At 40.6% G+C, this 23,372-nt stretch overlaps 1 protein-coding gene across 1 annotated transcript in view; it reads right to left on the reverse strand.

Annotated features, from left to right (window-relative positions):
• Positions 1-330: 330 nt before the first annotated feature.
• The window catches only part of kif5ab (kinesin family member 5A, b), a 60,355-nt gene continuing 37,313 nt past the window's right edge, over positions 331-23,372 (reverse strand). The window contains exons 16-25 of the mRNA XM_062415538.1: positions 22,382-22,570; positions 21,573-21,690; positions 19,041-19,105; positions 17,637-17,746; positions 16,083-16,184; positions 15,512-15,572; positions 15,319-15,390; positions 15,045-15,149; positions 13,087-13,303; positions 331-623 (exon numbers count right to left, since the gene is read on the reverse strand). Coding sequence (XP_062271522.1) covers positions 331-623; positions 13,087-13,303; positions 15,045-15,149; positions 15,319-15,390; positions 15,512-15,572; positions 16,083-16,184; positions 17,637-17,746; positions 19,041-19,105; positions 21,573-21,690; positions 22,382-22,570 — 1,332 coding nt within the window. The remainder of the gene's footprint in view (positions 624-13,086; positions 13,304-15,044; positions 15,150-15,318; positions 15,391-15,511; positions 15,573-16,082; positions 16,185-17,636; positions 17,747-19,040; positions 19,106-21,572; positions 21,691-22,381; positions 22,571-23,372) is intronic.

Below are 23,372 nucleotides of genomic sequence, written 5' to 3' on the forward strand. Positions count from 1 at the left end.
CAGCTGAAAGTTCTGGAAAAAGCTAGTACCGAACATTTTTTTGACCTTGACCAATACTATTTAACCAAACTACTATGGCCATGGTCAAGAAGGTGAGATGTGGTTGAAAGCACAAGAAAAGTAACCTTGAGGTAACAACATTTTGTCAAAGTACAATTTCCATGTTCAATAAAGTGAGGTATTGTTGAAAACATCTGCAGCAAAGTAGATTCTGAATAAAGATCATTTTGTAAAGCTATAAAGCTACACAGAAGGTGAGATGCATTTGAAAGCAGCCAAAATGAGTTAAGAGTAGCCCCTGTGCACCATACTGTATGCTCCTGGGTTTACTCACATGTTTTTCTGAATGTCGTTGTCGTGTGTATCATTGGTTTGGGAGTCGGGGTGTTTCGTGGGGCTGTTCTGGTTGGAGTTGTCTTCAGGTAACCGGGGCTCGCTCTCTGGTGTCGGAAGAGCAGGAGGAGTAGCAGGAGGAGCAGCAGCAGCAGGAGCAGCTGCTTTTTCGCTGTTGCTGTTGTGGAAAACAGCATTGCAGAAGGCAATGGGATGTTCGCTGTAGCCTCGGATGAAGAAGGGGTTGGTGGGAGAGCACACTGGGTAGTGGCCAGGTCGCACAGGCTTGGCTGTTAGAGATACCACAGAAATTGATCTATTGATTGATCCATTCATCCATGAAAGATAGAAACACTTCTTTTGCCCAGTTACTGTTTACTGTTTCATAGTCTACTAGGACACAAAATAATATAACCTTTTCAATGTGAATGGAATACTAAGAATATATTAATATACACCACAACATTACAATTATTCTCTGTTGTTTTATGATCCGAGATTGATTATTCATACACACTCTCAAATCAATAGCTCATTTTCTCCTAACAGCATTGCTTTCACACAGAATTAAAATGCATAAGTGCAATTATCTGATGCAATATGCAAGTTAGTGATTAAAATGGATTACACTGCTTTTCTAATGTATTTCTGTCAGAAGAGCATGCTCATACAGTAAATCATTACATCCTAAATATTCCTGCCAACTTTCATTATTTTTCAAGCATAAATATTTTGTAAATTTCAGTAATTTGGTTTTATCATAATGCCAAAAGAATTAATAACAAGCATATCATTTTTTTAATTTTTTCATGTTTTAATACAAACTAACACATAAACTGAATTAAGTTCACAGATTCAACTCATGAGCCATCAGGTCTCAGGCATATTTATATATTCCACAGAGTTTCAAGTAGTTTGAGTTCCTGAACATGAAACATGATTGATACAGTGCAGCTCACTCATGGAGGAGGAGGCGTATGAAAATGGTGGTGATCTGGTGAGGGAAATGAAGGAAATGACAGATGACAGCGCGGAGAGGAGAGGAGGGCAAAGCAATGGATGTTGCCTGTGAGGAAGTCACAGCAGGAACATGAAAGGGATGTTTGCACCGTGCCGAAAAGAGTTTTCTCACAGTGCGTTGCAAGTGCAAATATCAGATGTGAGAAAGATGAAACGTGGTGGCCAGACAGACAGAAGTGTTTACACGATGTGCAACTGAACAAATGTGGAAGTGGTGGAGAGGATTTACATTTACATTCTTTTCATTATTTCATTTCTAGACTAGTACAGTTCCTATAGTAATCTACATAAATGTGTCTGCGGTCTACAGTGCTATAAAGCTTTTCATTTTTAGTTTTTTACTCTTTACATATATTTCAATATTACAGTATGTTAAATATGGATAAATTAAACTAAAATGTTAATATCAGTCACCCCCTACATCAGAATAACTAAGAGGTGGAAAAGAACCCTTTATATAATCTAATGGATTAACTTTTGTATCAACTTTCTTTTATGCAAGAGTTACACCAACACTTGAAGAGAAATTATTGAACCAACAAGCTCAAAAGGATCAGTGAAAGTCTGTAAAGTTTGAAGGAAATTGTGAGGAGGCCTTTATTCCTTTTTTCTTTGAAGTAGCTGTTTAATAATATGTTCATGTAGCCTTGATATTTTATAAACTGATTACTGAAGAACCTTTTCTTGGCAGCTCTAAGGAAATGACCATATTTGTTTTTGTACAGTTTATAAGTAGATACATTTTCCTTATATCCTTCTAGTGAGACAATTTGAAAGATTAGGAAATGATATAGCTGATAAGCTTATACTTTGTTTCATAGTTAAGAGTATTAAATCATGCATTATCAATTTGTGTAGCAGATGTGTCTGTCTGATTTAGAAAATCTTCTTGGAGAATAAGTTTCACTTTTAAAAAGTCCCTGAGAAAATGGCATGATTTGTTTTCCTTATTTTTTAAGTACCAAAGTATTAATGGGACTGTTATTAAAACAAGTAATGTCGTACACTTAAGTAAACTTGTACACTTGTACACTTAAGCATACGCTTGTTTGGTTTGGTTTAAAGCGCTTCTTGCTTTTCCGATCTCCTAAAACCCACAGTTTTAAACTTCTGTTGCTTTAGCTCTATTGTTAGCTCCGGTTAGCTCCACAGCTAATCTTGGTTAGCGGTTAGCCATGGCTTCTCTCCCCTCTTCTCACTCTTCTGCTCTATCTTGCTCGGTGTTGTAACTGTGTAATTGACATAATATGCAGATGTCTGCCAGTCCACTAGGTGGCGTTGGCTAGAGTTGTTACCTGTTGGGGAGTCCGACAGAAGATAGAAGAAGTATAGTTTATACTGAAGACTGTGAAGAAATGTGGTGACTGAGAGAGATTATAATGTGTTCGTCAAGAATAAAATAAACCCCCATTGTTCAGCAAGAAGCTTCCCGTTGAGTTACTACATAAATGGCGACGAGGATAAAGTTTCAGCGGATGCCTCGCGGGAATCAAGACGAATGAGTAAGACTCCCTGCTAAGTTGCTAAGTTAGCATACCACCCGGACTTTGTGACCAAGAAAAAAAAGTTTGAAAAAAAAAAAAATCATGGCGGCGGCTATGGTAGGAAGCACCGCTCCTTTTGATTGCCAAACCCAGTCATCGGAGGAATATTGTGAAGTGCTCCACCATTTTTTTGAAGCTAATGAGATCGACGATGCAAGTCGACAGAAAGCTATATTACTTAGTTCAGTGGGCAGTCAGACGTACAGCCTCATGAGGAACTTAGTCAGTCCCGCCAAGCCAGGAGACAAGACATTTGATGAACTGGTCAAGTTATTAAAGGAACATTTCAACCCTAAACCCAGCGAGATTGTGCAGCGTTTCAAGTTTAATTCCAGAAACAGGAAGAATGGAGAAACAGTCATGGAATATGTTGCTGTGCTAAGGAAATTAGCGCAAGACTGCAACTACGGAGACAAGTTGTCTGAGATGATAAGGGACAGACTGGTCTGCGGTATAGGAGATGACCGCATACAGCGCCGACTGTTGTCAGAGCCGGATTTGACATTCGACAAGGCACTGAAGCTGGCACAGGCAATTGAGACAGCCAGCAAAGATGTGAAGGACTTACAATCTCTGGAGTTTGCACCGTCACACTTGAGGGCACCTCAAACAGTGCACAAAATGTCAGCAAAGCAGACCCCCAGTAGGCAGCAGCACCAGCATAAGGTTTGCTACAGGTGTGGAGGGGAGCAGCACAAAATAGATGAACTTGATGTACCAACAGAAGAGCCATTTGTAGAGACATTGTCAGTTAATGAGACAGACACACAGTTTGAGATGGACTCAGGGTGTGGGGTAACAGTAATAAACCACTTGGTGTTCAAAACCTTAGGGGGGAAGGAGGCACCAAAGTTACGCCCATGTCGAGTGAGACTCAGAACATACACAGGCCATAGAGTAAAAGTCTTGGGAGCAGCTGTGGTTAAGGTGCAGCACAAAGGGCTAGTACAAGACTTACCTGTGGTAGTTGTAGCGGGTTCAGGCCCCAGTCTGGTAGGCAGGTACTGGATTAGGAGGCTAGGGTTACAGTGGAGATCAGCACCCCAGGTCCATCACATCCAGGAAGAGACCTCAGAGGAGGTACAGGGGAGACCAGAATCCCAAATCCACCATCTGGGAGAAGTGACATTGGAGGAGGTACTGGGGGGGTATGGGGAGGTTTTCAAAGATGAACTCGGGAGATTCAAAGGCCCCCCAGCGAAAATATATGTGGACAAAGAAGCAGCCCCCAGGTTTTTTAAAGCCCGGCCCGTTCCATATGCTATGAGAGGAAGAGTTGAGGAGGAGCTCAACCGTCTCCTCACCCAAGGGATCATTGAACCTGTTAAACATGCTGAGTGGGAAGCGCCTGTGGTCCCGGTGCTGAAACCCGATGACACCGCAAGACTGTGCGGAGATTACAAACTGATGGTAAATCAGATCTCAAAGCTTGAACAGTACCCGATTCCCAGAATTGAGGACTTGTTTGCCACGCTTTCAGGTGGACAGAAATTCACAAAATTAGATCTGAGTCACGCTTATCACCAGATTCCCTTGGAAGAGGAAGCAAAGAAGTACGTGACCATAAATACCCATAAAGGTTTGTTCACATACAGAGTGCTACCTTTTGGAGTTTCATCAAGCCCAGCGATATTCCAACGGACCATGGAGGGACTGCTGCAGGGCATTCCTCGTGTGACCATCTTCCTGGATGACATCCTCCTCACAGGGAAAGACGACCAAGAGCACCTGCAGACTCTGGCCATGGTGCTGAAACGGCTACAGGAAGCCGGTCTCAGACTAAAGAGGGCCAAGTGCTTATTCATGAATGAGGAAGTGATGTTTCTGGGTCATAAAGTGGATGCAACAGGGCTGCACCCAGTCCATGAGAAGGTGCGAGCAATCAAAGAGGCACCCACACCTTCAAATGTAACAGAGTTGAAGGCATACTTAGGACTGTTAAACTATTATAACAAGTTTCTGCCAAATCTGTCAACTGTCCTCGCCCCAGTGCACAAACTGTTACAAAAAAGAGACAAAATGGCAGTGGGGAGAGGCACAACAAGCTGCTTTTGAAAGATCAAAAGAAATGATGCAGTCTGCTGAAGTGCTTGTTCATTACGACCCAGAGAAAGACATTGTGCTGTCATGTGACGCATCACCCTATGGAGTAGGTGCCGTACTGTCCCATCACATGCCAGATGGAACGGAGAGACCCATAGGATTCACCTCACGAACACTGAATGCGGCTGAGAAGAACTATTCACAACTAGATAAGGAAGGACTAGCAGTGATGTTTGGAATAAAACGTTTCCATAAGTACATTTATGGACGGAAATTCACAATAGTGACAGATCACAAGCCCTTGTTGTCACTTTTCAGTGAGATGCGAGCCGTACCACAGATGGCCTCACCCAGAATCCAACGATGGGCGGTAACCTTGAGAGCCTATGAATACACAATAGTGTATAAAGAAGGGAAGTATCACTGCAATGCAGATGCCCTGAGCCGCCTTCCTTTACCGGAGGAAGCGGAAGTTGAGAGGCTGGAAGAGAGGGTTCTCATGCTGGAGAGCTCTGACATCACGCTGGTGACAGCTGATCAAGTAAAAGCATGGACAGACAAAGATCCAGTACTCCTGAGGGTGCGGGAGATGGTACAAAATGGCTGGTCAGCAAAATTAGGGGAGGAGTTTGCCCCATATGAGGTGAGGAAACATGACCTCCGTATCCAGAATGGATGGAGAGTGATTGTGCCAAAACCAGGCCGAGAAAACGTTATGAGACAGCTTCATCAGTGCCACCCAGGAGTGTCCAGAATGAAAGCACTGGCTAGGAGTTATGTGTGGTGGCCAAAGTTGGACAAGGAGTTGGAGGAGATGGTTAAGGGCTGTACAACATGTCAAGAGGACCGTAATATCCCTGCACCAGCTCCATTACACCCCTGGGAGTGGCCGGACAAACCGTGGAGCCGTCTCCATGTAGATTATGCCGGACCATTTATGGAAAAAATGTTTTTTGTGCTCATTGATGCACATTCAAAATGGATGGACGTGTATCCAGTGAACTCTGCCACTTCAGCCACTACAATTGAGTGTCTGCGTACCAGTTTCAGTAATCATGGACTGCCTGAGTTGTTGGTGTCTGATAATGGCACTTGTTTCACCAGCACAGAGTTCAAAGACTTTCTGAGTAAAAATGGTATCCGTCATGTGACCTCTGCACCCTACCACGCTGCCAGTAACGGGTTAGCAGAGAGAGGGGTACAAACATTCAAGAGAATGATGAAAAAATGTCCAGAGGGCACACTCACAGCTAAGGTAGCCAGAGTGTTATTTAGCTACAGAGTGACTCCTCACACCACTACAGGCCTATCCCCAGCAGAGTTGCTTCTAGGAAGGAAGCTACGTTGCACACTCGATTCAATCCATCCAGACCTGAGCAGGAAAGTGAAGGAAAGACAAGAAAGACAGATAAATGATCACAACAAAAGGGTGAAAGAACGCTGGTTCAAAACAGGAGACTCAGTGCTGACCCAGAACTTCAGTCTAGGGCCCAAGTGGATCCCGGGAATTATTGAGTCGGTGACAGGACCGGTGTCCTATAAAGTGATGCTGGGGGATGGGAGAGTAGTGAGGAGACATGTGGATCAGATTCACACTCGCCACCAGAGACCACAAGAATGTAACAACAACCAACAAGCTGCTGCTATTCATCTAAGTCAGGCCAACGAAAAAAACGAAGCATGGCTGGAAGCTGAGCAGGTGGTACTCAGGGGTGACAAGTTGGAGGAGCCAGCAGCTACAGAAGCTGTTGAAAGCTCAGAGACTGAACGGAAAACTGTTACAAATACAACTCCAGTAAGGAGACAGTCAAGAAGGGAAACTAAGTTGCCCAGTTACCTTAAAGACTTTCAGTTGCATTAAGAGAGACTGATTAACACGTTTATGGGAAATTGGACAGAGTTAAATAGTTATAATGTTCCAGTGATATGTATAGAAAATGCTTAAGGGGAAAGGGATGTTGTAACTGTGTAATTGACATAATATGTAGATGTCTGCCAGTCCACTAGGTGGCGTTGGCTAGAGTTGTTACCTGTTGGGGAGTCCGACAGAAGATAGAAGAAGTATAGTTTATACTGAAGACTGAAGAAATGTGGTGACTGAGAGAGATTATAATGTGTTCGTCAAGAATAAAATAAACCCCCATTGTTCAGCAAGAAGCCTCCCGTTGAGTTACTACACTCGGTGTGTCACATGTTTAGCTACTCCTCTGCCTCATTTGACGGTAATGATACTTGTACTAAGTGTAGTCTGTTTGCAGTCTTGGAGGCGAGGCTTAGTGAGTTATAAACGCGGCTCCGCACCAAGGATAGCCAGTTAGCTCCAGTTATTAGCCAGGCCCCAGTAACCGGTGCGAGCCGTCCTGCAGCCAGTGTTAGCATAACTGCTAATCCCCCGGTAGTTCTCAAGCAGCTGGGAAACCAGGACAGCTGGGTGACTGCTCGAAGGAAGCATAGCCCCAAACAGAAGCCCACGGTTCACCACCAACCACTTCATGTTTCAAACAGAATCTCCCCACTCAGCAACACACCTGCTGAGAAACAGACTCTGATCATTGGTAGCTCCATAGTCAGAAACGTGAAATTATCGACACCAGGGAGCATAGTCAAATGTATTCCTGGGGCCAGAGCGGGCGACATAGAGTCAACTTTAAAACTGCTGGCTAAGGATAAACATAGATACAGTAAGATTATCATCCATGCCGGTGGAAATGACACCCGATTACGCCAATCGGAGGTCACTAAAATTAATGTTGAGTCGGTGTGTACATTTGCCAAAACAATGTCGGACTCCGTAGTTTTCTCTGGGCCCCTGCCTAATTTGATCAGTGATGACATGTATAGCCGCATGTCATCATTTAACCGCTGGTTGTCGAGGTGGTGTCCAGATAATGATGTGGGCTTCGTTGATAATTGGCAAACTTTTTGGGGAAGACCTGGTCTGATTAGGAGAGACGGCATACATCCCACTTTGGATGGAGCTGCTCTCATATCTAGAAATATGGCCGAATTCATTGACCCAAATCCATGACAACCCAGAGTCCAGACCAGGAGACAGAGCTGCAGTCTTACACGCTTCTCTGTGCTTCCACTAGAGCAGTTACCCACCCAATTACATATAGAGACTGTGTCTGTCCCCCGACCTCCTAAACCAATTAAAACAGCTTTTAATAGAAGAGCGATACATAAAAACCTGACCAAAATTAATACCACTCTAGTAATGGACCATCAAAATAAGAGAGTTAAATGTGGACTCTTAAACACTAGATCTCTCTCCTCTAAAGGTGTATTAATCAATGATATAATATCAGATCATCATATTGACTTATTCTGTCTTACTGAAACTTGGCTGCGTCAGGATGAATATGTCAGTCTAAATGAATCCACTCCCGCCAGTCATATCAATACCCACATCCCTCGAGACACCGGCCGAGGAGGTGGAGTTGCAGCCATTTTTAACTCAGACCTAACAATCAACCCTAGACCTAAACTTAATTATAAATCATTTGAAAGTCTTGTTCTCAGCCTTTCTCACCCAGCCTGGAAAACTTTACAGCCTGTCTTATTTGTTGTAATCTACCGTCCTCCTGGCCCGTACGCCCAATTTTTATCTGACTTCTCAGAGCTTTTATCAAATTTAGTCCTTAGCACTGATAAAATAATTATAGTACATGACTTTAACATTCATGTGGATGTTGAGAATGATAGCCTTAACACTGCATTTATTGCATTATTAGATTCAATTGGCTTCTCTCAAAATGTGAATGAACCAACTCACTGTTACAACCACACCCTCGACCTTGTTCTGACATATGGTATTGAAGTTGAACATTTAATAGTTTTCCCTCATAATCCTTCTTTATCAGACCACTACTTAATAACATTTGAATTTTTATTACTGGACTATACACCATTGGACAGACATGTTCTTACTAGATGTCTGTCTGATGGTGCTGTCACTAAATTTAAAGAAAAAATTCCATCAATGTTGAGCTCAATGCCATGTATCAATACAACAGAGATGACTTATTCTGATTTCAGTCCCCCCCAGATTGACTGTATTGTTGATAGCGCTGCAGACTTACTGAGAACAACTCTGGACTCCATCGCTCCTTTAAAAAAGAAGGTAATTAAACAACAGAAAACAGCTCCTTGGTATAATTCCCAAACTCGACAATTAAAACAAATTTTACGAAAACTAGAAAGAATATGGCGCTCCACTAAATCTCACCTAACCTGGCAAGACAGTCTTAAAACATATAAGAAGGCCCTCCGTAACACCAGAGCTGCCTACTACTCATCACTAATAGAGGAGAATAAAAATAGTCCAAGGTTTCTTTTCAGTACTTTGGCTAAACTGACAAAGAGTCATAACACTACTGATCCATGTATTCCTTTAACTCTCAGTAGTGATGACTTCATGAGTTTCTTTAATGATAAAATCTTAACTATTAGGGACACAATTAATCACCTCCTGCCCTCAATACACACTGATTCATCCTCTAACATAGGAAACTCAGAAACTGCTGTTAAACCTGATATCTATCTAGACTGTTTCTCTCCAGTCGACCTTATAGAACTAACCTCAATGATCACTTCCTCCAAACCATCAACCTGTCTCTTAGACCCGATTCCAACTAGGCTGCTTAAGGAAGTCTTTCCCTCTGTTAGCACTTCCTTATTAGATATAATCAATCTGTCTTTAGTGACAGGATATGTACCACAGTCTTTTAAAGTAGCTGTCATTAAACCACTTCTTAAGAAGCCAACTCTTGATTCAGAGGTTTTAGCCAACTATAGGCCCATATCTAACCTCCCCTTTCTCTCTAAGATCCTCGAGAAAGCAGTTGCTAATCAGCTGTGTAACTTTCTAAATAATAACAGCTTATTTGAGGATTTTCAGTCTGGATTTAGAGCTCATCATAGTACAGAAACTGCACTGGTAAAAGTTACAAATGACCTCTTAACTTCATCAGATAATGGACTTCTCTCTGTCCTCGTCCTGTTAGATCTTAGTGCTGCCTTTGACACTATTGATCATCAAATCCTGTTAAAGAGACTTGAACATTTAATTGGTATTAAAGGAACAGCATTAAATTGGTTTAAATCCTATCTGTCAGATAGATTTCAGTTTGTAAATGTCAATGATAAATCCTCCATGCAAACAAAAGTTAAACACGGTGTTCCTCAGGGTTCAGTGCTTGGACCAATACTATTCTCCTTATATATGCTTCCTTTAGGAAACATTATTCTGAAACACTCAATAAATGTTCATTGTTATGCAGATGACACTCAATTATATCTATCAATAAAGCCGAATGAAATCAACCAGTTAACTAAACTACAAACATGCATCAAGGACATAAAGGCCTGGATGACCTGTAACTTCCTGCTGTTAAACTCAGAAAAAACTGAAGTTATCGTGCTTGGCCCTAAACACCTCAGAAACACATTATCCAATGATATAACTACTCTGGATGGCATTACTTTGGCCTCCAGTACTACTGTAAGGAACCTAGGAGTTATAATTGACCAGGATCTGTCCTTTAATTCCCACATAAAACAAATTTCAAGGTCTGCCTATTTTCATCTGCGTAACATTTCAAAAATCAGACATATTCTGTCTCAAAATGATGCTGAAAAACTAATCCATGCATTTGTTACTTCAAGGCTGGATTATTGTAATTCATTATTATCAGGCTGTCCTAATAAATCTCTAAAGACTCTCCAACTGGTCCAGAATGCAGCTGCATGCGTTCTGACAAAAACTAGAAAGAGAGATCATATTACTCCTATTTTAGCTTCACTGCATTGGCTTCCCGTAAAATCAAGAATAGAATTTAAAATCCTTCTCCTCACTTAATGGTCAGGCTCCATCATACCTTAAAGAGCTTATAGTACCTTATGTACCTACCAGAACACTGCGCTCCCAGAACGCAGGCCTACTTGTGGTACCTAGTATCTCTAAAAGTAGAATGGGAGGCAGAGCCTTCAGTTATCAGGCTCCTTTCCTGTGGAACCATCTCCCAGATTCGGTCCGGAGGGCAGACACCCTCTCTACTTTTAAGAGTAGGCTTAAAACTTTCCTTTTTGATAGAGCTTATAGTTAGCGAGCTCCTAGTTTATGCTGCTATAGGCTTAGACTGCCGGGGGACTCCTACCTCCATGATGCACTGAGCTCCTCTCTCCTCCTCTCTCTCTCTCTATCCATCCATCTATATCCAATAACATTCATGTACTATTAATGCATTCAGTAACCTACACTTCTTCCCCGGAGTTGTCTGTGCTTTCTCGTCTCACAGGCAATCTGGGCCTGTAGACGTCCGGATGACAGATTCCAGTCCCGGACCTTCTAGCTTCAATGTTTATTTTCTATGTGCTTCTCTCTCTCTCCTATTCTTGCTCTCTCTCCCCTCTACCCCAACCGGTCGAGGCAGATGGCCGCCCACTTTGAGCCTGGTTCTGCCTGAGGTTTCTTCCTGTTAAAAGGGAGTTTTTTCTTGCCATTGTCGCTAAGTGCTTGCTCATGTGGGAATGTTGGGTCTCTTTAAAATTAAAACCTGAAGAGTTCGGTTTAGAACCTGCTCTATGTGTAAAGTGCCTTGAGATAACTTTGTTGTGATTTGGCGCTATACAAATAAAGATTGATTGATTGATTGATTGATTGATTGATTGATTGATTGATTGATTGATTGATGGACAAAGACCGAAAGTCCTACAGACCTGGACTGTCTGATGAAGAGAGTAGAGGTACAAGATGTCAGTTCAGAAAGTCCTCATCCTAGTTTAAATTCTTCAGTAAGTAATGTTTCAGTAAGAGCGATTACAGAAAACTAATGATTTAAGGAGTATAAATAATTTACTTTTAGGGAGACTATGAATATTTAAGTGCAAAAGGAATCCACGAAGCAGTTAAATTGAAATTCATTGTAGTATTCTCAAGAGTAGGAAATGTTAGCAACTGAAAAGAAGTTATCATCAGGGCCAAAATCTCTATCATGACAAACATTTTCATCTCTGTTAAATTCAAATGGATTAAATAACAGGATACAATGAATTCTTAATCATTAAGTGCATAGAAAGGAAACTGATGCACAAACATCATAGATCCATGGTGTCCAATTACAAGATGTCATTTTAGGCACAGGTGTACATTTTAAATGAAACCCATTTGTACAAAGTGAATAGCTGAACACAGACTTTGGGCATTTTGAGCATTTCTTTTTCTGACTGATATAATATTTATATCTAACTTTTTAAACAAAAAGTATATAAAATAGTTTCTTAGTTGCATGCAATCTAATCTGTAGTGGAATCACTATTCCTTAGGTGTTTTACAGGGACAGTGAGTAATCAGCTTATCATATCTCAGATAAGTAATGTCCTGTCTCTTTCTGGCCTTTTTCAGTGTTCTTTACAGATTCTGAGTAGTCTTCATTACATTACTGTTGCTACAAGATTTATTCTGTGAAGAAATACTTTTTCTTACAACTGGTGGCTTGCATGACATGGGTTTTGATGGATATTATTCAGTCGGCTGCAGAAGAAATTAAACTTTTAGTGACAGAATTTCAGTGGACTTACTCATATTGACACAATTTCATGACATTAACTGCCTTGAATTATACAATGAGGAAAATAAATTGAGATGCACTGGCTGATGAATTTATTTCATTGTGTTACATGAGTCGGAGCTTTTTGCCACTGTTGTGCAAAAATGACTATTGATTGCACTTATTGCTCTCAGAAGTACTTCAGAAAACGTACTTAAGCAAATGAGAAAAACTACTCCATTTAAAATTAAATGGAAGGGCTTGTAGACAGTTGTGTGTGTGATCTGATTGTGGACTCAACTGTGAAAGTTATAAAAAAAACAATTAATGTCAGTACAGTAATGCTGTAATAACAATGGCATAATTCATGTTAATACCCACAGATCAGATTTTAATGGATGGATGGCATTGGACCACTGCCTACCTACAGATTAGAAGGTACAGTTTTATTATCATTGTTTTATCCAATTACATTGCTTTTACTGAGATGACACATGCAACCATAAAATTGTTGCATGCGTCATCTATATCACTGCTGATGGCTGTGTAATTGTTTTGCAATGGTTAAATCCGTGAGTGTGAGGTGTATGTGTTACCTATCTGCGCAGCATGTGGCCTGCGGAAGGGATTGCGGGCTCTCATAACATCTTTGATTCGCTCCACCTCCTGCTGGTAGCGGCGCCGGTCCTTCATGGCCCCTTCCTTTGCCTCCTTCAGTGCGCCCTCCAGCGCCTTAACTCGCTCAGCTGTAGACCGAAGACGTTTCTCCAGTTTTGGAAGCTCACAACGAAGATCTGCATTGTCACGCACCAGCTGTGAAACACACACACACACACACACACACACACACACACACACACACACACACACACACACACACACACACACACACACACACACACACACACACACACACACACACACACACACAGTATGTCCCAAGATAACAAAGAAAATGTTTGTAATACTGTTAATATTTTCGTTGATCAGTTTCTATATATTTGTCAGGGATACGATTACATATCCCTGACAAAGTTTTGAAGAGCAAGCAATCAGAAGAACTCAAAGACTGTTATGAATTTCCAATTTCAATTGTTCTGCCACCTCCACCAGAAAAGCATCATCCTGTTATGCAGTCTTAGAATTGCCCCCTTTAGACAAGAGCACAACAAATCCACAGATTTGGAGGAAAAAGATGATATATGACAACTCACGTAGCAACCATATACAGTAAGCTCTTGATTTGAACTGGTACATTTTTGTCGGTTAGGTGCAGCGGGGTGGAACAGATGAACCTCAAGAGTGACCTGACAGTCAATCCGCCATAGAAAAAGACAGCCACACTGTCTTTTATGTTGAGGAAACATGCTCAACCACCTTGAATTGAAGGTTAGCTCACCTGCAAACACTGGTAAACACACTAAAATAATAAATAAATAAATGAAAAAAATAGTATGATCTCCTCAAGGGAGGGAAATGTACAATACAATTTGTGTAATTACAACCTAAAACTAGTCCTGTGCCACATGATGTGAAGTACACTGCTGTTGTAGATTATGGCTTTGGTCACATATGTTTAAATTGCTCATGCACAGCAGGTTCCTAATAAGTGGAGAAGGTAAACATGAATGACTAAGCACTTTAATCACAGAGTCTACAGCTACGTGATCTTGCAAACTAATCCACACCCTGCAGATACTGAGCTCAGTTCAAAGGTTTAGCAACAGATGAAGGATGCAGGAATTCAATAGAACCACCTGAGGGTCAGCAGTCTATTTTAAAAGAAAAACAAATGGAGGCAGGTTCCCACTAGGGGTACGTATACTGGTATAAGATTGTGACAGTTGTACAGATAGATGGATAGGCAGGTAGACATTATCTTTACTGCCTGACAAACTGCTGCAGTGCAGCTCTCACCAATCTGCCAGCCTGAGTATATGTGCCAGTCTGTAGAACGTTTAGCACATCAACACTTAGTCCTCTGCTGTAGTCCATTTAGGAATATGAAAGAAAGATGTGAAGTTCTGTGGGTATGTGTGTGTGTGTGTCATCTTTTTGAGCACAAGGGTGCTTTAGAGAGTTTGTGTGCAGGCTGAAAAGAGCAGAGTGTGTTTGTGTGCACCTGCTTAAGGTTGAATACATTTGTGTTTATCAAATCTAAGTAACAGTTTTATGCTGCGTGGCTCTCTTTCCCTGAAGGCTGCATGGTTTAACACCCCCTGCTGTTCTGTTTTCAAGGATACTTTCATGTGAAGTTGATGTAGCAGGATGATTGATGGTGCTAGTGTTGCTTTAACCCATAGGAGAGCAATGACAAAAGGCACACACTGCTCTGTATTTTAATTTGGCTTGCTCTTTTTGTCTTTCTCTCACATTATATTCAGCTAAGACATTTTTGCCATAGCATACTGCATCAGGCTTCCAGACTGTAACAAATTGGATGATATGGCCTAATTCTTGAAGAAATACAGGACAGGTAAGATGTTATTTTCTGTTTTACCTCGCTGTAATTTATAGTTATATATATATATAAATAGCTGCTGGTTACTGTTACCTGTTTGTGAACTTTTGTAAGCTGCTCCAGGTTGTTTTCAAGAAAGGAAATCTTCTGTTTCTGGGTGATATATCCCCCACTCTCATCAGACTCCATCTCCACACTCTGTCGACACAGGCAGTAGATAACAAAATATAGCTCACTGCAGATGCTGTAGTTCCAAAATAGTAATTTGCATCCTGTCCACCTAGATCCACATGAACTCTAGCTACAATGACTATATGATGGGAATAAAAGATTTTTATGCTGCGCAGGTTGCTTGTGTCTGGCTTACTTTTCTAACTCGAGCCGTGAGGTCTTGAACAAATAGCTTGCGGAGGTTGTGGAGGGTGTGGAGCTCACGAGCCTACAGTAGGAAGAGACAGAGACATAGAGGAAATAGTGCTGTTGAAGCAGTTAGGAAGTATTTAGTGGATCAGTGGCCTCTAAGGGAGCCTAGTGAATCGTGACAGCAAATAATGACTTACAACAGTCTCTTCCAGCCCTTTGAGATCTTGCTTTGACTGCTCGTGTCGTTCATGGAGAAATCTGTAGACAGACAAAATGATAGATGGAGAGGAGTGCCACATTGTTGCCAGAATAATTCATGAATTAAGAACAAACGCAGCAAGGACTGGCTGCCCCACTCATGGGATGTTACCCAACTGCCATCTGATGTAATACACTGCAAAGGTTAGTGCAGAAAAAGGCCCATTAGTAGCCAGCTGTTACCTAGGTCCAAAACTCCATAATGAGGATACAAAGAGAGTGAGACAGAAAAAAAGAGACCAAGAAAGAAAGAGGCAAAGAGAGGGTTAACAGGGTTGACTTCCAGCTCATTTTAGCCACAATCTCTGTGATTGTATTACTCCGCAGAAAGAGACACATACTGTTAATAGAATGAGAGTCTGAGCCACAGAGTTGGAGGAAAACAAATAGACAAAAGGAAGACAAATGACAGAAAGATGGAAGATGGGAATCAAAAGAGGCAGCTTGCCTCAAGGTCTCCATATGGTGAAATGTTTGAAAGCTGTCCAGGACAGTAAAACAGAGACTCACGTCAGTTCCTCCAGCTGCCGACTCTTGTGATGTTCTTGACTCTTGAGACGTTCAAAGTTGCTGTGCAGTTGCCTCAACTCCAACTGCTGTTTCTGGTTACAGCTAAAAAAGTTGAAGACTGGCTGAGTCAGGGAATCACTAAATTGGTTCAATTCATCTATATGTAAAAGAAAAAGCACTTTCTCTCTCTGTCTGTTCTGTTAAGGAGGAATCCAAGCATATAAAAGTCAAGGGAGATGCTAAAATGTTATGCCTCAAATGTGAAAAAGAAACTACAACACAATAGATCAAACCTGGATGGAGAAGTCACCTTCATTTTATTTAACTGAACATCTATTAACTTTATGTTCACTGCTAAATTGTATTTATTTTGTTATTTTGCAATAAATATTACAGTAGGTCACTGAACACAGATTTATTAAAAGATTTCTGACAGATAATAACATTATTTAATATGACAAGTGCTTGTTATAATGATGGTTTAAAATCCCTTCAGTGCAATGTCATCACTTTACTGTCAAATAACAAGACGCAATTGTTCTGAGTGTGTGGACTAAAGCTCCAGCACAGTGGCATTCAAAGTGACAGAAGCAAAAATGAAAGCAGGCCACCATTTACTGTAGAGTAAAATCGGATCAAAGACACACAGGCATTTTGGCTGGTCACAGGAATACTTAAGGGGCCCAACTGTGTCATTAGGTCAAGCATGGAAGTGTCCCATTATGGTACAGACATATGCTGTTTCTTTCTGAATGGGGCACTTTGCAATTAAATACAATATTCCACAAGGGGCAGATTTTTAGAAGTTTGATCTTGTCTTATCCTTTGAGAAGACTTGATTCTTACATTGGAAAAAGATTTATTGTATGCAACTTTTCCTTTTCTGAGGGGCCACTCTGCTCCTATTTCAGATGCGTTTCACCTCACTGGAAACCATCCATCCATTTTCAAGCTGCTTATCCAAATCAGGCTGTGCTAGCGGGACAAGCAGGGCAGCCCAAATGTTTTTTTATTAAGAAATTCTCTGCAGCTGCTCCTTGGGTGTTACCAGGAACTCTCTAGGCCTGTACTTTATTCCCTCCCAGTGGGTCACGGTACGTCTTCAGAGCGAGGCACCTGAAGGCTCAGTGGCTCCTTGCACTCCTTGCAGGTTCAGCAGCGGCTTCACTCCAAAGTCCTCCCAGACTGCTGTTTCCTCAACATGTAAACCACCCACAGATATTGATTTTAGTCCCTCTTGAAGCTAGACAGGGCTAAGAGTTTTTTGAGAACTCAACTACTGAGACCATATATCCCCAATTTTAGCATTTCCACACTGCTTATGAGGATAGAATTGAATTTTTGATTTGAGCCCACAGACAGCTGACAGAGTGAGAAAGTCTTCTCCCTTTGAAACTATGTACAACCTGTATTGTATAGTCTTAAGGGTAAAGGGGTATATCTCCCGCTCTTCGCTTCAAACACTCCTTTACAAGTTAAGAATTTTGAAAGTAGACTTTTCATTTAGAAAGCCTGAATATCAAAGAAGGTAAAGAATTACAATGAAGCACTGACTCAGTTAAGTCGTCGATGATCTTTTGCTTTTCATTGATCTCGTCTCGCAGGCGGCCAAGCTGTTTGCTGTGCGCCTCACGGTGTGACTCCATCTGCTGCTCCAGAGCCCTCTGAGGTATGGGCAACAAGAGAGGGTGAGAGACATACATGTATAATGAGAGGAGAGAAAGAGTGACAGAGAGAAAGAGGCATATATTGGTTTAAAAAAGAAGTGGGAAACAAAAGTAAAACAAAACACAATGACTAAATAATGAGAGGGAAGAGAATTACATGCACCAGTGCACGTGTGGATATGCAAGGCCATCTTGGCATTAAACGCACGCACACACACACACACACACAGCAGAATGAAGAGAGTGAGGCTTAACATGTCACACATCAGTACACATGCAAAACTACACTCATATAAACATGTGCACACATACAAACAGATAATGAACAACAACAAACAATGCCAACTGCACGGCAGTGTTTGGCAGCTGAAAACTTCATGTGTTGCATGAGTACTGGAGGCTGGATTACCAACTGGGCAACTTCATGGGGACCCAGACCTTCAGGGCCCAAAAAAGTGCTAGAGTTTACTGTGTGACAGCTGCTTTTTGGTAATTACAAGAACAAGCAAATGCCACTGAGTCCTGTATTAATATGTACAGCTTGTAGCATTTTCTGTGAAGAGGCTCTGTCCTGTCTTATGAAAATCTGGTTCTAACAACTTCATCATTGTAGGTTATGTTATGTTCACATGGTACATTACTACAAACTAACAGGCGTGCTGAAAACCTTGGATCCAGTAGTATTCCACTAATAAATTATTGGTTGGTTTCTGGATCTTGGTGCAAAATGTGTGCTAAGTGCATTATACATGGGAACTTGACAGCAACTGGAGCCTGATAGCAAATATTTCCCTCCGAGTCCTCCATTCAGGTAAATCCAGCCATGAGTGCTGAAATAATGTGTCAATAAATCCTTTAGTCCACTGACAGAAAATGAAACATCAAGAATCTTGATGATTGATGTTTAATAAAGATAGTCATTTATTGAAAAAAAAGGAAAGATATTCATTGTTTCCAGGGTTTTAAATGTGAGGATTTGTTAATTGCTTTCAAATTTAATATAATTGGATTTTGGACTGTTAATTGGACAAAAGCCAGACATCTTTCACTTCATTTTTCAAACATTTAATAGACTAAACAATTAATCAGTTAATCAATAATGAAAGTAAATTGTTGCAGGCCTGTTTTACTTGCAGAACATGTACTAGTGTAGTGACACATGAAACACACACACTCATGGATGCAGTTGCACACACACACACATACGCACATGCACACCTACAGTTAGCTGGCGCTGCAGCCGTGTGATAAAAGGTCATTACAATAAATTGCTCACTGTTGTCATGGTTACCTTTATATCACAGGATTCCTGGACAGACGTGTGATTCACCCCCCTGGCCACCTGTGACATGGTCTCTAAAACACACACACACACACACACACACACACACGCACAGTTAGAAAGAGAAAGACAGTGAGAGAATGACAGTGAAGGAAATAAAGACAGAGAGGTAAAGCAGGAGTGAAACTCAGGAAGAGAAAAGCGGGCAGATAAAAGAGAGTATACACTGATGTAGATGAAAGAGGTGACAGTGACCTGACTTTGACTGCACAGCAGTACAGCGGTAGATGTTGACAACGAGGTCAGCTTGATCTAAGTCATGCCTTGGGAGTAACAATGTCTATTATTGCAAATGACAGCTATTGTGTCACACTGATCTGATCTGCTGTTGACTCACTATTCTTCCTGGTGTCTGATGATGAAATTACCGAGCGCCGTTCCCAGCAACAGCACGACGTGTGATCAACATGACCTGCAGCACTTTGTATTTATACCTCTGTAATGACTCGAGGACCGCCTGGCTCGGCTGTGAAATAGTGACAAAATTGATTTACTTGTCCTTAAATCCACCAGTTATTTAATGTAGTTCTGTGGGACTCCTCAGGAAGAGTGACTTACATTGCCTTTGGCCTGATTTGTGAATTGTGTCAGTATCCTGGGAGCATCAACAGTTAGCTGTACCTCACATGCTGTTGGACCTCAGATGAATTTCAAAATGTACCATTAATCTATTTGTGCCAGTATTGTGAAATGTTTGGGAGTTTAAGCTGTTCATCAGCGTTTACCCTTGTTTTTCTTTTTCTTGACAGGATAGAAAGGCCTCTGGCACAGACTAAAACTCTCCATTGAAGCCAATAAAATTGTTTCAAACAGGGAGGCACTTCCTTCTTGTTCCAGCCCACTGGAGCTGAAATGTAGTGGCAAATGTGTGGCCTTTTTACATTTTACTTTGTTCAGAGATGATTTTGTTTGACTGTTTCAGAACATTAAACTTATATTTGACTTTGGCATTTCAAGACGGCAATTTGGAAAGATTGACAATGCAGATTAATTTGTCGTCCTTCATTGGGCAGTGAATAAGAATGATATACGGTCAAGTACTTGAAGATCATCATTCATCATTTTAATCCTTTCACCACAATGTCATATTAAAATACATGCATTTATTGGAAGAATATTCTACCTAAACCAGCAATTCATATCAGTTTATACTCAGCACAGTTCGTTCTGTTTTCTTGACCACTTGACCATGTTGATTGGATATGCTCTTGTAGCCTTGAATTTTGCCTTATTTATCAATCATAAGTCTGTTGTTTGCTTGCCTGGGCATATTGATAATTTCCTCCTTCACTTTACACTCTAAATAACTTACACCTGGTTTTTCAATCACATATGTAAAATATCTCAACCTAAGCCTGTGGCTACAGCACTTTGATTACACATACACTACCTGGACATTTTAAATGTACAACACTGATCATGTTAAAGCTATATTGTTCCTTGGACCTTAGGTTTGGCTAGATTGTTGGATTTGACGTCAATAGCTTGATTCATATATTGCAAAAAACATGCTGTATCCTCAACCTGATGGTATATTTCACCATTTCTGGATTAATACATCACATTAGTATTTTTCATTCACCATTGTCGGGGTTGTGAACTGAATTTTGGGCTACCAGTCGACCAATGCACCATTTTGTCCAGCCTGAAACATCTCAACACTAACATTAAGGTGATCCCCTGACTTTTCCTCGAGTGCCACCATGAGGTTAGCAGGTTTGGATATAAGTGAAATTTTAAAAAACTGAATAATTGCAGTGAAACTTATATATATTATATATATATATAAATATAAACTTAGATATTCATGGCATAAAAATTGGTCAAAATGTTCATCTGTAACATATCTGAACATGCTTGCTCATGTGGGAATGTTGGGTCTCTTTATAAATTAAAACTTGAAGAGTACGGTTTAGAACCTGCTCTATGTGTAAAGTGCCTTGAGATAACTTTGTTGTGATTTGGCGCTATACAAATAAAGATTGATTGATTGATTGATTGATCTATTGGATGGATTTATACAAAATCTAGACATTCATGGTTCCCTCATGATGTATCTTATGACTTGGGATATGCCCCGTTTTTTCCTCTTGCACCACCATGAAGTTTATATTTATCTCCCGCTCAGAATAAGATAAAATAATTTTGGGGATCCCTGACTTTTCATACAGCACCATCATCAGGCCAACATTTGAATATGTCCAATACTTTATGGGTTATGACCAAACACATGTATAACATTTCCACCAGTGTTTACTGTCAATACGTGTTTAGTGCTAATTAGAATAGCTGGATATTTTTGATTATATCTGCTAAACATCAGCATGTTAGGATTTTCTTGTGAGCATAAATTCATTAGCATGACTTTGGATTTTTAGTTTGTTTGTTATCTGTTTATTTGTTTTTGATTTGATTAATACTGAGGGACCTATTGTTGTACTTCCATTGTTTACCACAGAATAATGATATAAATGACTCTACCTTGAGCTTGTAATTTGGCCAGCTCCTCGCTCAGAGAGTCGTAGCTGTCCTCCAGCTGTCTCTTCTTCAGCTCCACATTCTGCATGTAGTCTGTTAGAGAACGGATCTTTGCCTCATGCTGAAAGTCACAACAAAAGGACTCAGATGCAGAAAGTATACTGATGAGGAATGGACCTCTACCCAAGAGAGCACTTTACACTCACAGACTGACAGAGATTTCACACAAAGGATAAAATCTACTTTTTACTCACAGTTGAACGGATATAGCCCACATTGAATATTTATGATCCCTATTCATTAGGGAATCAATTTAATACCAAAGATAGTAAATTTCATGTCATAATGGCTCCAAGCAAGCCCATCAACACAAAGACTTCAAAAAACACAATCTAATAGGAATCAGGATGGTCTACACGCTGAAAGCAGCTGATGCAAAAAATGTTTTATTGCCACAAACAGCATAATGACATTTTGAGCACACAACTCTCCATCATAGTAATTACCATCATAAAAAGGCCTATGTAAGTATGTGCAATCTTAATTAGTTTGATGAAGAGCTGTGCGCTTGATACGTCACTCAGTTGTTTGTGGTGATGATGAATGTTTTAGCACTTTGAGGTTTTGAAGTCTATTGTCCTCATTTTTTCCACATCAACACCACCATTTCTCACTGGAATAACAGATTAAACAAACTTCTTTCTAACATAACATGTTTGCAGATGTTGCCACTTCCTCTAGCACTTACATCCACCTTTCCCTTTTTCCATATATAACTACCAACCACATCATCTTTGTATCTGTGTCATCACCTGTGAAATGAGGAGCTGACATGAGGACAGCTCTCTGCCAGTCTCCTCCATCTTGCGGTGACACTCCGTTTGAAGGTTCTCCAGGTGACGGCAGCGCTTCACCATGGACTTCACCTCTGACTTGATCTTGCTGATGTAGAGGCGAGCCACTGTGAACTCCTCCTCGATCGCACCAGTGATCTCCATGGGCTGTAGACAAATGAGGTAGAAAGGTGGAGAGACAGTTAAAAAAGGACTGGATTTAGTTAAGATTATTTAAAGATGGCAGAAGTGAGTCATCTAAGAAACACTTTCTGCCACTTTCTCTTCACTTTCTGCATTCAGCAGATGCTGTGATTCAGATGCTTCTAAATGAACTGTGGAATATACACATCAAAATCAATATGAATATGACAGCTAAAATATTCCTGCAGACATGCGTATAATCTTACCTCAGGTGTTACACTGAAAATGTATCGTCAGGGGTATTTTATGTGGCCCTTCAGCTGGGTCATCATTATAAACACACACACAGTGATTTGTTTTAAATGCTCATCAAGGTTTGTGAATGTCCACAGATGCCAAATATGTTGTGCTGAATTAGAGATAAATGTGCATAAAATCATGCACAGGACATTAAAAAATGTTCCACTCTGTCTAGAGTTTTAATGTCTCATTCAGTGCAAGTGTGATAAAGCTTTAGCTAAGCTTTGGAACAAAAAGACACAAAATACACATAAAATTATATGACAAATTTTTTACTCCCCTTATTTACAGGCTGTCGGCTTTGTCACTGTAAGTGTAGGCCATACAGTAAAAATTTTATTTTCATAAGATCTTAGGCTAAGAAGAAATACTATAATTTCTGTAATTTTTGTCTGTATGTCCAGAGATTTTCAACACAGAATGAATGGATAGAGAAGAGTGTCAGCATAGAAATATAAAACCTATGTTGATAGGACATTCTCTGCCTTAGTACTGTTTTAAAATGTACTCATAGTGTAAATTTAAA

Source organism: Scomber scombrus, chromosome 3 (genome assembly GCF_963691925.1).
Source record: "Scomber scombrus chromosome 3, fScoSco1.1, whole genome shotgun sequence".
Taxonomy (NCBI): Eukaryota; Metazoa; Chordata; class Actinopteri; order Scombriformes; family Scombridae; genus Scomber; species Scomber scombrus.